This window comes from Chiloscyllium plagiosum, unplaced genomic scaffold (genome assembly GCF_037043375.1).
Source record: "Chiloscyllium plagiosum isolate Xiang-an unplaced genomic scaffold, Cpla_swu_hap1 HiC_scaffold_36, whole genome shotgun sequence".
Classification (NCBI taxonomy): Eukaryota; Metazoa; Chordata; class Chondrichthyes; order Orectolobiformes; family Hemiscylliidae; genus Chiloscyllium; species Chiloscyllium plagiosum.
In genome coordinates, this window is record NW_028270174.1 from 19,183,927 (window position 1) to 19,199,403 (window position 15,477).

At 42.8% G+C, this 15,477-nt stretch overlaps 1 protein-coding gene across 2 annotated transcripts in view; it reads right to left on the reverse strand.

Annotated features, from left to right (window-relative positions):
- Nucleotides 1–15,171, reverse strand: part of pigg (phosphatidylinositol glycan anchor biosynthesis class G (EMM blood group)) — a 39,294-nt gene extending 24,123 nt beyond the window's left edge. For both annotated transcript variants that reach the window (XM_087980014.1, XM_043674249.2), the window contains exons 1-5: nucleotides 15,009–15,171; nucleotides 8,982–9,187; nucleotides 7,489–7,698; nucleotides 2,533–2,721; nucleotides 865–1,003 (exon numbers count right to left, since the gene is read on the reverse strand). In XM_087980014.1, coding sequence (XP_087836140.1) covers nucleotides 865–1,003; nucleotides 2,533–2,721; nucleotides 7,489–7,698; nucleotides 8,982–9,187; nucleotides 15,009–15,162 — 898 coding nt within the window. In that variant the 5' untranslated portion in view covers nucleotides 15,163–15,171. The remainder of the gene's footprint in view (nucleotides 1–864; nucleotides 1,004–2,532; nucleotides 2,722–7,488; nucleotides 7,699–8,981; nucleotides 9,188–15,008) is intronic.
- Between the last annotated feature and the right edge of the window lie 306 nt (nucleotides 15,172–15,477).

Here is a 15,477-nt window from a genome sequence, read left to right on the forward strand (position 1 = left end):
AATGACATCAACACTGCACTCTCTTCTGAATCCAAAGTATGTGGGTTCAACTTCCCACTCCAAGTTAGTAAACTAATTAAATACAGATGCTGTTTCAAAAGAATAATTTATCTTATCATCCCACGTGCAATCTGAATTACATATAATTCAATACAGAAGAGATGTAACTGGTTGCTCCATGTGGGCAGGCAATATTCAGTGTCTTGAAGAAACTCCTTCACTTCACACTTTCCAAGATAATTACTGTACTAACGCAAGAATAAATTAAGGGTGAAGGCAGTTAATAGGACAGAAACAGAGAAAAAGAAGTTGATAATGTGTTAAAATATTGCTTTTGCCACTGGGTTCAAATGCAATCCACAATGTTGGATAAACGTTTCCTCTCAAACTACATAAACTTAAATGGTCTAAGTAACATGAATTTAGGCAGTCCAACAGGTATCTGCTTTTAACACAAAACTGGCCTCAATTCATCAATATCAGCATTAATCTGAGTGTTACTTCCCTGATTTGATGCAATAAATAGACAACTTACATCTTCATTTAGCGAAATGTTTTCAAAATCAGTAAGCAGTTAAACAGAAAGGATTGGTGATGGAGAAGTCAAAATTGAAAATTATTTACAACTATTTTTTGATCTTTCTAATTAAGTTGTAATGTTTTACATTCATTTAAAATTTCCACAGAGCCAAGCAACAGTCATGGCTTGAATATAATTAGGATGATTTAATCAAGAAAAGTTGGAATTATAAAATTAAAACAGAAATACTCGAAAGGCTTAGCAGCAAAAGATCTAAAATAATCAAACACATCAGAAAACAGAATTGTTACAGTGTTCATTCAAAGCTGTTTCCTGATCCTCACCTTTCTTGCTGAAAGCAGGACTGAGAAGAACCAATGGAGTGTTCACTTCATGACTTGAAGCTCCTCCATGACTACCTGTGTCTGACATTCCATGATCTCCGCACAATATCAATAAACTAGGCAGAGTCGTTTCACCTTGCTGCAAATTACCATTCAAAACAAAAAGACAAACTTTATACCAAAACACAGGGTATAATTTGCAACACATTTCAAATATATTTTTTAAAATGTAAAAACATGCAATATTCCTAACATTTCCAAGTAGAAATATGTTCTTTAACTTGAATTTTCATTAATGCAGTATTCTTTACTACAGGCTCACATCTAGGAATCACACAACATCAGGTTATAATCCAACAGGTTTTTTGGAAGTATATGCTTTTGAAGCGCAGCTCCTTCGTCAGGTAGTTAGTGGAGCAGGAGCATGGGACACAGAATTTATAGTGAAAGATCAAAGTGTCATGCAACTGATGTGATGTATTGAACAAACCTAGATTGCTGTTAAGTCTTTCTACGTGATTTACTATAAATTCTGTGTGCTCTGATCCTGCCTCACTAGTTACCTAAAGAAGGAGCAATGCTCTGAAAGTTAGTGCTTCCAAATAAACCTGTTGGACTATAACCTGGTGTTGTGTGATTTTTAACTTTGTCCACCCCAGTCCAACACCGGCACTTCCATATCATCAAAAACTAGGGAAGATGCTTAGGAACTGGGCGACAGGTTTAGATAGTAGATTTGGATTGGCTCAGGCTTGGAAGGACGAAGGGCCTGTTCCTGGGCTGTAAATTTTCTTTGTTCCTTTACAGAACAGATTTAGTGAAGAAAAGAGAACTGTAGGATGGGAGGAAAAGGATAAAAGCTAGAAGGAAAATGATGAAACAGTAACTAAGGAGGACTGAACATTAATAACTCTTCAAAAGTATTAGTAACTTCTTGGTGAATCTGCACAGTTCAACCTCCAGAATTAACACATCTTTCTAGATGTTTGGTTTGCAAAATTGAACACAGTACTCCAGTTTAGCTCTGGCCAAAATTCTTTGCAACTGAAGGACCACATTCTCATTTCCGAATTCAAAATTCCCTTTCCAGTTCTGGTCGCACATTTAAAGGAAAGGTATTATTAAGCTGGAGAGGGTTCAGAAGAGATTTACCAGGATGTTGCTGGGTATGGAAGAATTGAGTTGTAAGGAAAGGCTAGATAGGTTGCCACTTATTTCACTGGAGAAATACAAGTTGAGGGGCAACCTTATATAAGTTTACAAAATCATGAGGAATATAGATATGGTTAATGATAGGTGTCCTTTCCCTTGGATGGGAGATTTCAAGACTAAGGGACGCCTTTATAAGGTGGGAAGAGAGCGATTTAAAAAGATATGGAAGGCAAATTTTTTTACATAGAGGGTGGTTCGCGTGTGGAATGAACGTCCTGAGAATGTGGGGGACGTGGGCAGAATTATAACATTTAAAAGACATTTGGATAAGTACATGAATAGGAAAGGTTTGGAGGGATATGGGCCAGGAGCAGGCAGGTGGGACTAGTTTAGTTTGGGATTATGTTCGGTAGGGACGGGTTGGACCGAAGGGTCTGTTTCCATGGTGTATGATTCTATAAAGGTCAACATTCCACTAGCCATTATAACATGAGTGAAAAGTTTACTTGTACAAACCTTGGACAGTAGTTCCATGTGAATCTTCTGAACAATGTTATCCATTTCACTGAGTTTTGGTCCAACCAGGTGACTATCTGGTCCAGCCAGATGACCAATATGATCTAATCCAAGGTAATGCAAAATTAATAAATCCCAGTCACTTCTTTTTAATACATTGTCCAGATGGCGTGTTACATTATGATCCACCTGTTAAGAAAAAATGCATCGGTAATGGAAAGTCACAATCTGCAATAACAGTCAATACAGTAGTATACATCTACACCTATTGTTTAGCCGAGAGAAATTAAAAATCTTCACTTTTTCTGGACCTACAGGATGAAACCTGTTTTCCACGTGATGGAAACATCTACATCAAAAGAACTTTTGTACTAAACATCTGAACACAATTATTTTTCTAATAATCAATGAAACAAGGACATGAGTTTGCATGAAGAGAGCTAATTTATACATTTTCGCATCCTGAGGATGCTTTACAACCAATTAATTATTTTAGAAGTACAAACATATGCCATCAACTCAAATGTGGCAGCCAATTTACACAATATCCAATAAACAGCAATGGGATCAATGATCAATTGAAATATTTTTGTGGGGTTTGTACAGTGATCTGTGTTCACTAAGATTCTGGAAAAACTCTCCTAGAAATACACATCAATTTAATATTTTCATGAATATGCTTATTAAATATAGGAGTGGGAAGAGGCCATTCGGTCCATTTAACTTGCTCCAACATTCGATAGGATCATGGCTGATCTGAATATGGCCTTAGGTCACTTTTCTGCTTGTCTTGCGCCCAAAACCCTCAGCACCCTTGCCATTCAGAAATATGTCTAACTCAGTCAATGATACAGCCTCCATCATTCTCTGCGAAAGGCAATTCCAAAGTTTAATGACTCTCAGAGATAAAACACCTCCTCTGTGTTAAATTTTAGTAACTGGGCCCAAAGTGCCAGATTCCCCACATCAGAAAACACCTTGCTGTATCTAAACTGTCAAGCTCTGCAAAATCATACAAGCTAAAATAAGGTACCTACTAAATCTTTTAAACCCCAATTAGTGTAGGTTCAACAAAATAATATTTCGTAAAACAGTCCCCTCATCCCAAGAACCAGCCTAGTAAATCTTTTCTGAATTACTTCAAATGCAAGAATGTCCCTCCTAAAATAACAAGACCAATATGGTACACAGTACTCCAGGTCCAGTCTCACCAATGTTCAGCACAGCTGTTACAAGGGTTCCCTACTTTTATACTCCATCCACTTTACAATAAAGGCCAAAAATTTCAATTTGTCTTATTAATTACTTGCTGTATCTGCGTGTACCTGCTGTACCTAACTTTTTGTGATTTATGTACAAGGCCACCCAAGCCCTCTGTACTAATGCATTATGCAGTCTCTCTCTAATTAAATAATATTCAGCTTTTTTAATCTTCCTACCAAAGAAGATAAGTTCATAATTTCTCTCAATACATCTGCCAAATTTTTGCCTACTCATTTAAGTTATGTACATTGCTTAGCAGATGTCGTTCCTCCTCAGAACCCGCTTTCTACTTATCTTTGTATCATAGGCAATTTCAGCTACAATAGTTAGTCCCTACGCCGGATTTATTAACATAGATCGTGAATAGTCGAGTACCCAGACCGATTCCTGTTGTGCTCCATTAATTACAGCTTGAAATGTGTTGCTGGAAAAGTGCAGCAGGTCAGGCAGCATTCAAAGAGCAGGAGAATCGACGTTTCGGGCATGAGCCCTTCTTCCTGAAGAAGAGCTCATGCCCGAAACGTCGATTCTCCTGCTCCTTGGATGCTGCCTGACCTGCTGCGCTTTTCCAGCAACACATTTTCAGCTCTGATCTCCAGCATCTGCAGTCCTCACTTTCTCCTATTAGTTACAGCTTGCAAACCTGAAAATAACCGGACTCTGTTTCCTGTTAGTTAGCCAATCCTCAATCCACACTAATACATCACACCCAAAACATTTACTCTTACTTTTGGCACCTACTACCTGTATTGCTTTTTTGGTTCTCCAAATGCACTACATTCACTGGTTCCTCTTTATCCACCCTGTTTGGTACATCCTCAAGAAACAACTTTGTCAAATCTGACTTTCCTTTCACAAAACCACATCAGCTCTGCCCAATTCCATTTTGATTTTGAAAATATCCAGCTATTACCTCTACAAAAATGGATTCTTAATTTTCCCAAGAACAGATGTTAATGTTTCCTGATTGCTGTTGCCCTCCTTTCTACAGTCAAACTGTAGTGACCTGTACAGAACCTGGGGAATTTTGGAAGATGATAACCACCCTTCCACTACTTCCAAAGCCAATTCTTTTAAGAGCCTGAGATTCAGGCTATCAGATTCAGGGAATTGCCGGTCTTCCATCCCATTAGTTTCCTTGTATGTTTTCACTGGAGATCGTAATTGGTTTAAATTCCATGCTCCTTTTTGTTTTCTGTTTTTATTTTACTTCTTGTGACTTCTCCTTGAAGACAGACAAAATACTTGGTCAAAGCCTCTGACATTTGCTGGTTTGCCATTATTAATTCTGCAGTATCACCCTCTAAGATGCTTAGTTTAACTCCACTTATAAAGATTTCAACTATATGTTTTTTATACTACTTTTTATTTTTCCTCACAACTCGAATTTCTCCCCCTTTATTATATTTTTAGCCATCCTTTGGTGGTTTCTACAATGTTCCCAATCTTCATGGCTACCATTAATCTTTGCAGTACATCTTTTCTTTCAGCATGATACTACCCTTAAAAGCTTAATTAGCCCTAAATGGTGTATCCTCTCAGAGTCTTTCTTTCTCAGCGGAATACATCTTTGTTGAGAGTCATGAAATAGCTTCTTCAATGTTGCTGTACAAGAGCACATGGTTTTGTTGTACATGAAAAGGGAACACAGTGTAGGGGTAACATATTGCATGGTTAACAAAGTGGTTAGTTAACAGGTTGCAGTAAGTCGGGATAAATAGATTGCTTTTTGGGTTGGTGAGTTGTAACTATTGGGAGTATCGCAAAGGTCACTGTTGGCTTCTGAACTATTTAGAATCTACATCAATCACTTGGAAAGGCAGACTGATTTATGCTTGCTACATTTACCAATGACACCAGGGAAGGTAGGAACAAAAAGAGAAATTACTAGGAAAGCTCAGCAGGTCTGGCAGCATCAGTGGAGAGAAATCAGTTAACATAGTTTAGGAAGGAAGACCGCAAGAGGAAGTAGAGAGTCTGCAAAGGGATGTTAAGACAGGTTAAGTCATTAGGAATGGAAAATAACTGGCAGATGGAGTACAACATGGGAAAATGTGAACTTGTCCATTTTGGCAGCAAGATTAGAAAAACAGTATGTTATGTAAATAGATAGAAACTTTAGTGTTCTGGTACAAGAATTACAGCAAGTTAATGTACAGTACAACAAGTGATTAGGAAGACAAAGGTAATACCAATGTTTATTGCAAATGGAATGGAATATAAAAGTAGACAACTGCAGCCACACAGGCAGTTGGTTAGACTGCATCTAAAGTATTATTTCGAGTTTTGGTTTTTTTGATAAAGATATAACTACCTCAGAAGCAGTTTGGAGATGGTTCAATCAATTCACCCCTGGCTTAAATGGCTACCATGTGAAAGGTTGAACAAACTAGGCCTTTGTCCTGTGGAACTTAGAAGAATGAGAAGTGATCTTACTGAAACATACAAAGTCGGGAGGGAACTACATTAGGTAGATACCAAGAGGAGGTCTCCTTATATGGGGAGCTCAAACTAGGGGGCATACATTAAGAATAATAGTTCTCCCTTTTAAAACATAGATGATGAGAAATGCTAACTCTTATAGGGTCATTACAGAGTAGGTTTCCCTTTCACAGAAAGCAACGAAGGCCAAGATAGATACATTTTTGACAGTCAAGGGTCATAAGGCTGCACACAGGAAAGGGGAGAGGAGACCATACCCAGTTCATCCATGATGTGATTGAGTAATGCAGCAAGCTTGAAGGGTCAATGGCCAACTCCTGTTCCTTTGTCTGCTACGGTCTCACTATTATGTGAAATTTTAACCATTTTTCCTGACTCACAAACCAACTCTGCACATCTTGATATTTGCATGCATTTAAGTTTAATAAACTAAATTTTAGATCCACATTTCTCACTCTTAAAATGAACATGAAACTGTGTTGTAATTATTCTTACCTGGGGGATCCTTCACTATGAACTCATTAATTCGTCCTGTCTCATTACACATACTTGTCCCCAGCTGGATGCAGAATGTATTGTTCTGAGAAGGTTTGCCAATTTCAATCACCCAGTTACATCTGCCATTTCAATTTTTCTAATATATGTTGAAGATTAAACACGTACAACACCCAATCATGCATCAATTACAAATCGGAGGCTCTGTAACTAAACTTCAGATTCTGGTCAAGCTTTTTGATCTTTCCCAAGTGATGCTTTTGCAAAAGTAAAACTGTTGGTAGCTTAAAACTAAAAGGAAATTGATATTTTAAAATGTTTAAGTTTAAATTTTGGTTTTATGCAGCATTAAGTTTCAATCTTTCCTCTGGGCTGAAAATAAACATTGAAGGGGTTGGGAAGACAGGATGGAACATCTTTCTAAGAAGACTTTCCCTGACAGCTCCTGAGGCTACCTTGATCTCCTTATTGTGTTACCATTCCAGCTCCTGTAAAAGCTCCATTTGATCAGAACCAACTGCTTTAAATGGAATTTATTTCACATTAATCAAAGAAACACGGTTTAGCCTCTTGCTCCATTTAAACACATGCACAAGCATTTTTTGCTTCCTTTCTCTGATAAAAATCAATTTGCACAGTGAATTGAATTGGTTATATTGAGGCCTTGATATCCAAAATATCTGGATAGGCCTCAAACATTCGGACAAAAATCACCCACATTTGGTCCAACACAAAACGTGTCGAAAGTTTACTTACCTCAGTATAATCAGACACAAAGAAAGAAGTAGTCCCATCATATTCTACAAAGTGATCTGGAAACAGTCGAATCCAAGTGTCATCACCGTAGAACATGATTCTTTTTCCAGCACTTTTTACCTGCCAGATCAGATTGTCTTCCAGCAGAGTAGGAGAATTCAAGTTCATGACGACATCAATAAATCCAGGAATTCTGCCAGTCATCATTGCCTAAACAGACCCATACAGTTCACAGATAAACACTGGACTATTTCATGCATTTCAATAAATATGTCCAAAGTACAGCATTAGTTTTCAAATCCTATTGTATAAAATGTTCAAAGATGAAAAATAATACCAGTTTCTCTTACAGCTCTGAATGAACCAGAATCTTTTATTTCAAGAGTTGCCAGTATAACGCCCATGTTAAAAAACATAATAGAAGAATAAGTCAGCTGGTTATCTAACAGTCAGCCAGCCAATCACAGGTAGTACTTAAGTTCATAAAAACCAGGATATAATTAACACGCAACTGAAGCAACATGGATTGATAGCTGGCAAAAACTGACAAAAGCCCAACATTTCAAAAAATAACAGAATACGTTGATTTGTCCAGTCTATTAGAATATATTCTTTCAACATTATACACCACTCAGTCATGCATCAATTAGGAAAGGAAACTGCCAGGAGATCGATGTGAGGTACAGAGTTCCTCACTTTAGGTTGCCCCAGCTTAAGTTAGTTTGATGTAATGGTGGATTTTTAAAGGGGACTGGAATTCATATTTGCATTAATGTTGTTCCACAGCAAACATGATATAGGGTTGTGTGACCTGATTGGTGCAGTTTTAGAGGGGCCTCCTCTGCTTTATGACTCTCTCACTCAACAATCACAGCGAGTGTTCGGGAAAGGGAAGCAGGAAGGTCAGTTAGCAGGAATGGTAAAGAACAGTGAGCAAGAACTAAGAATATTTCTTAAGGTAACATCTTAAGAGATAAGTGTATTTCTTCTTTTTTATTTTATTTTAAAGTCATTTGATTTATCAAAATATCAATATATCAGGTATATCTTTAAACCTATAAGATAAAATACATTTTTTTCAGATAGTAAAGATCCAACAGAATCCAAACAAAATTTACTATGGTTAAAATGGGAAAATGTAATTCACCTTTCACTTAAAGTTACACTTTTCAGGAGCACAGCAACAATATTAAACAAGGAATTACTGTCATGAAATAGACCAAAAAAATGACAGATAGAATTATGGAAAAATAGAAAAGTGAATAAATTAGAGTTTGAAATTAAAAAAGATAAACTGCACGTTCAATTAGGGACAGCTAAGCTATATGGCATCAGATTCATAAGACATTAAAAGCCACACCGCAAGTGATGTGGGGCCCAAATAAAACTAATGGAATAGTCGAATTTTGTGGCAAGACATATAGAATATAAAATTCCCAATGTAATGATAAATCATTCAACATTAGAGGAAAATTAACTTTTTCAATTCTTACCTTAATTCTGGGCATTGTGACTGTTGGCGGCCAAGCTTTAGCAATAAAGCTGAGAGAAGAACCATGTTCAACCATATGTCGTGTATATGGCATGAACTGTCGTCCTTTTGGTCCAAACACAAAGTCTTCTCTCAGAGCATCCACCAACATAATAACAACCTTTCCAAACAACGGAGATGGCAGTTTTGTCCAGTTTGAAGCAAGACCTAAGTCAAAAGAACAAACAGGTAGTTTATTCATATTTTAACTTAAAAATAATTTGATATCCCTTGCACTGTTCACAAGTAAATTGGTATTTTCAGCTACAGTGTAAAACATAGCTGCTAATTGTGACTATCCTTTTCAAGCCCCTGCTCAGTTACTCCACATGAGGCTTGTTCAATTAAGATATAGGCTCAAGTTTAGATTAGATTCCCTACAGTGTGGAAACAGATCCTTTGGCCCCACACCGACCCTCCAAAGAGCAACCCACCCAGACCCATTACCCTACATTTACCCCTGACTAATGCACCTAACACTACAGGCAATTTAACATGGCCAATTCACCTAATCTGCACAACTTTGGACTGCAGGAGGAAACCCACGCAGACACAGGGAGAAGGTGCAAACTCCACACAGACAATCACCAGAGGCTGGAATCGAACCTGGGACCTTGGTGCTATGAGGCAGCAGTGCTAACCACTGAGTCATCATGCTGCCTCATAGCACTATTTCTGATGTTGTTAGCTTAAAGAATCTCAAGAGCTTTGTCAGGCATCATCTATCATATGAATTAAATTTCTGCATTTCAATATAATTCAAGCGTCATTGCATACTCCTTTTTTATCCACTTGTGGGTGTCGCTGGCTGAGCCAACATTTATTGCCTGTTCCTAGTTACCCTCAAGAGGGTGGTGGTCAACTGTCCTCTTGAACTGCTGTAGTCAACATGCTGTAGGTTGACCCACAATGCCCTTAGGGATGGAATACCAGAATTTTGACCTAGCAGCAGGGAAAAACAGCAATGTATTTCCAAATTAGGAAGGTGAGTGGTTTGGAGGGGAACATGCAGGAAGTGGTGTTCCAATGTATCTGTTGCCCTTGTCTGTCCAAATGGATGTGGTTATGGGTTTGGAAGGTGCTAAGGATCTCTGTTGAATTTCTGCAGTGTATCTTGTAGATAGTGCACACTGCTGCTACTGATTGTTGTTGGTGGAGGGAGTGGATACGGTGCTGATCAAGCAGGCTGCTTTGTCCTGAATATCAAGTTTCTTGAATTATTAGAGTTGCGTATGTCCAGGCAAATGAGGAGAATTCTATTAAACTCCTGACTTGTGCTTTGTAGATGGTAAATATGCTTTGGAGAGTCAGGTGGTGAGTTTCTTGTTGCAGTATTCCCATCTTCTAACAGCTCTGGTAGCCACTGTATTCATATGGTGAGCTGAGTTATGTTTCTGGTCAATGGTAACCTGCATGATGTTGATGGTGGGGATTCAGTAATGGTAACACTATTGAATGTCAAGGGGCAGTGGTTAGATTTTGCCTTATTGAAGATGGTCACTGCCTGGCATTTGTGTGGTGCAAATGTTACTTGCCACTGGCAACCCAATATTGTCCAGATCTTGTTGCATTTATACATGGACTGCTTCAATATCTGAGGAGTCACGGATGTTGCTAAACATTGGGAATATTTGCTAATGTTTGCACATTCTGACCTTAAGGTGGACAGAACGTCATTGATGAAGCAGCTGTAGATGAGTGGGCCTAGGATACTACCATGAGGAACTTCTGCAGAGATGTCCTGGAGCTGAGATGACTGACCTCTAACCCGGCACCACCTTCTTGAACGTCTCCCACCTGCCCATCTTCCTTCCCACCTATTCTGCTCCACCCTCCATTCTGATCGATCATCACCTCCAACCTGCATCCAGCTATCGGCTTTCCTAGCTACCTTCCCCTCCCTCCAGCCCCAACCCCGCCATTTATCTCTCAGCCAACCTGCCCCCCCCAACACACCAGTCTCCTGCCCCGCTGTGCTTTTCTAGCACCACAGTTTTTGATTATGATCTCCAGCATCTGCAATCCTCACTTTCTCCTGACCTCCAACAACCATGACCATCTTGCTATGTGCCAGGTATGTCTCCAACCAGTGGTATTTTCCCTACTTACCATTGTTTCCAATTTTGTATCACCTGTATCTCCAAATTGTGTCAAAATGATGACTTATAATGTGAGATTATCACTGCCTCTTTTCATAAACCATTATATTCCCTTTTCCACAGTCCTAGGCACAGATAATGTTAAAGGATGCTCCAAAGGTATCAGCTAAAATAATGTACCCTCGATCTAAATTCAAAATTACAGAAGTGTTTATAAATCTCTCAATTTGAATGGGTAGAAATGCAACAAAAAAAGGCAGCAAATGTACTAAATTAAATAACAACACTGAGTGACACTCACCGGGCCTTTAAACGGTTCATCTTTGCCTCAAAAGTGTGGTACTTCAAAATTTTGAATATATTGAAATGTTTATGCAAATTGTTGAAGCAATGTAAACCACCATACAGCACAACTTGCCTGAAATGTAATTGTGCTGTTCATCCACACTTTCAAATCTAAAAAGCTGATTCTCAATTTTAAGCCAGGTAGACTTAATACTCAGTTATTGACTTATAATGAAGAACAAGGACAATGTTAATTTTTACAACTCTAAAACAACAAGCTGAAGGATAGGGAGACGAGCTATATAAATGACCACTAAAGTAATGCCGACCTTTCTTACCCCATTAGTTCAACACCAAATATAATGGGTTTACTGTGCTACTCAAATATGTTAGCATTTAGAAATGTTACAATTTAGGCATTTTGTTCTATTGTCTGTGAAACAGTGGTGCACACAGATTAGGAAACGAGACATTTACTTTGTTCTGCTGTCCATCAAACAGGTAAAGAAATAATCAGATACAATATCAAACAGAACAAGTGATTCATCGACTGTATCAGAAACTCAGAGGTATTTAGCCCAAGCAATTCAAGCTTTAATACATAGAACCACCATCTCACAAAGAACTGCACAGGGATGTTGAACCAAAGCAGCATATGGTACATCGGTTCTTATTATCACTGAAATAGTGGCCTGTGTATCAGTAGAAGAAAAAGTGCGGCAGATCTCGCCTTGCCGCTGCCTTATGTTACTGTCTGCATTGGCCTCAGTAGCACATGTGTGGAATTAATGCTCAAGTGGCAGTGGGTGGAGACAGGAAAGCAGCAGCATTGCAGGGCATTGGGTGCAGGGACAGGGAAGTGGCAGCATTGCAGGGCACTTGGTGCAGGGACAGGGAAGTGGCTGCATTGCAGGGTATTGGGTGCAGGGACAGGGAAGTGGCAGCATTGCAGGGTATTGGGTGCAGGGACAGGGAAGTGGCTGCATTGCAGCGCACTTCATGCAGGGACAGGGAAGTGGCTGCATTGCAGGACATTGGGTGCAGGGGCAGGGAAGTGGCTGCATTGCAGGCCATTGGGTGCAGGGGCAGGGAAGTGGCTGTATTGCAGGGTATTGGGTGCAAGGATAGGGAAGTGGCTGCATTGCAGGGCATTGGGTGCAGGGACAGGGAAGTGGCTGCATTGCAGCGCACTTCATGCAGGGACAGGGAAGTGGCTGCATTGCAGCGCACTTCATGCAGGGACAGGGAAGTGGCTGCATTGCAGGGCACTTCATGCAGGGACAGGGAAGTGGCTGCATTGCAGGGCACTTGGTGCAGGGACAGGGAAGTGGCTGCATTGCAGGGCACTTGGTTCAGGGACAGGGAAGTGGCTGCATTGCAGGGCACTTGGTGCAGGGACAGGGAAGTGGCTGCATTGCAGGGCAGTTCGTGCAGGGACACACAAGTGGCTTCATTGCAGGGTATTGGGTTCAGGGACAAGGAAGTGGCTTCATTGCATGGCACTTGGTGCAGGGACAGGGAAGTGGCTTCATTGCAGGGCACTTGGTGCAGGGACAGGGAAGTGGCTTCATTGCAGGGCACTTGGTGCAGGGACAGGGAAGTGGCTTCATTGCAGGGCACTTGGTGCAGGGACAGGGAAGTGGCTTCATTGCAGGGCACTTGGTGCAGGGACAGGGAAGTGGCTTCATTGCAGGGCACTTGGTGCAGGGACAGGGAAGTGGCTTCATTGCAGGGCACTTGGTGCAGGGACAGGGAAGTGGCTGCATTGCAGGGCACTTGGTGCAGGGACAGGGAAGTGGCTGCATTGCAGGGCACTTGGTGCAGGGACAGGGAAGTGGCTGCATTGCAGGGCACTTGGTGCAGGGACAGGGAAGTGGCTTCATTGCAGGGCACTTGGTGCAGGGACAGGGAAGTGGCTTCATTGCAGGGCACTTGGTGCAGGGACAGGGAAGTGGCTTCATTGCAGGGCACTTGGTGCAGGGACAGGGAAGTGGCTTCATTGCAGGGCACTTGGTGCAGGGACAGGGAAGTGGCTTCATTGCAGGGCACTTGGTGCAGGGACAGGGAAGTGGCTGCATTGCAGGGCACTTGGTGCAGGGACAGGGAAGTGGCTTCATTGCAGGGTATTGGGTGCAGGGACAGGGAAGTGGCTGCATTGCAGGGTATTGGGTGCAGGGACAGGGAAGTGGCTTCATTGCAGGGTATTGGGTGTAGGGACAGGGAAGTGGCTTCATTGCAGGGTATTGGGTGCAGGGACAGGGAAGTGGCTGCATTGCAGGGCACTTGGTGCAGGGACAGGGAAGTGGCTTCATTGCAGGGTATTGGGTGCAGGGACAGGGAAGTGGCTTCATTGCAGGGTATTGGGTGCAGGGACAGGGAAGTGGCTTCATTGCAGGGCACTTGGTGCAGGGACAGGGAAGTGGCTGCATTGCAGGGCACTTGGTGCAGGGACAGGGAAGTGGCTGCATTGCAGGGCACTTGGTGCAGGGACAGGGAAGTGGCTTCATTGCAGGGCACTTGGTGCAGGGACAGGGAAGTGGCTTCATTGCAGGGCACTTGGTGCAGGGACAGGGAAGTGGCTGCATTGCAGGGTATTGGGTGCAGGGACAGGGAAGTGGCTTCATTGCAGGGTATAGGGTGCAGGGACAGGGAAGTGGCTTCATTGCAGGGCACTTGGTGCAGGGACAGGGAAGTGGCTGCATTGCAGGGTATTGGGTGCAGGGACAGGGAAGTGGCTGCATTGCAGGGTAATGGGTGCAGGGACAGGGAAGTGGCTTCATTGCAGGGTATTGGGTGCAGGGACAGGGAAGTTAGCTTCATTGCAGGGCACTTGGTGCAGGGACAGGGAAGTGGCTGCATTGCAGGGTATTGGGTGCAGGGACAGGGAAGTGGCTGCATTGCAGGGTATTGGGTGCAGGGACAGGGAAGTGGCTTCATTGCAGGGTATTGGGTGCAGGGACAGGGAAGTGGCTGCATTGCAGGGTATTGGGTGCAGGGACAGGGAAGTGGCTGCATTGCAGGGTATTGGGTGCAGGGACAGGGAAGTGGCTTCATTGCAGGGTATTGGGTGCAGGGACAGGGAAGTGGCTTCATTGCAGGGTATTGGGTGTAGGGACAGGGAAGTGGCTTCATTGCAGGGTATTGGGTGCAGGGACAGGGAAGTGGCTGCATTGCAGGGTATTGGGTGCAGGGACAGGGAAGTGGCTTCATTGCAGGGTATTGGGTGCAGGGACAGGGAAGTGGCTTCATTGCAGGGTATTGGGTGTAGGGACAGGGAAGTGGCTTCATTGCAGGGTATTGGGTGCAGGGACAGGGAAGTGGCTTCATTGCAGGGTATTGGGTGCAGGGACAGGGAAGTGGCTTCATTGCAGGGTATTGGGTGCAGGGACAGGGAAGTGGCTTCAATGCAGGGTATTGGGTGCAGGGACAGGGAAGTGGCTGCATTGCAGGGCACTTAGTGCAGGGACAGGGAAGTGGCTGCATTGCAGGGCACTTAGTGCAGGGACAGGGAAGTGACTGTTTTCCAAGACGGCGCTCAGGGCGAGTGAGCGGGAGTATGTGGGACCGATCCCTGCGGCCGGGCCCACTCTGCAGACCGGGGTTACCTAGCGCAGGCTCTCCCGGGATCTCCGACACCTTGGCTTTCGCGGATCCAAATGACTTCAACGGACTGGGGAAGAATCCGTGCAGGAAGACGGCCATCCCGAAGAGAAGTCCCAGGAGGCCGCAGCAAGCGAACAGCGAAGACCGGAGCCTCATCGTCCCAGCGCCGGCCTAGCCGGACTGCGCAGGCGCGGGGGAACCGGGCCGTGTCGGAGGTGGGACCAATCAGAATTAGGGGCGTGGCCAGTTGCCGTGGGGCGAGGAGTTCTCTGTAGGCGGGGTCAGGCTGTCGGGGGGCGGGGCCACACGTCTGGGGGGCGGGGTCAGCTAACCCGGTCTGTTCCGTGTGGAGGGCGGAGCCATGCTGTTCGGGGGGCGGGGTCAAGCACCTTTCACCTTTGGCGCAAAAAACCTTCTCACATTAAACCTATTCCCCTGAAGTATTTGAAATTTCCATCCTGGGACAAAGAC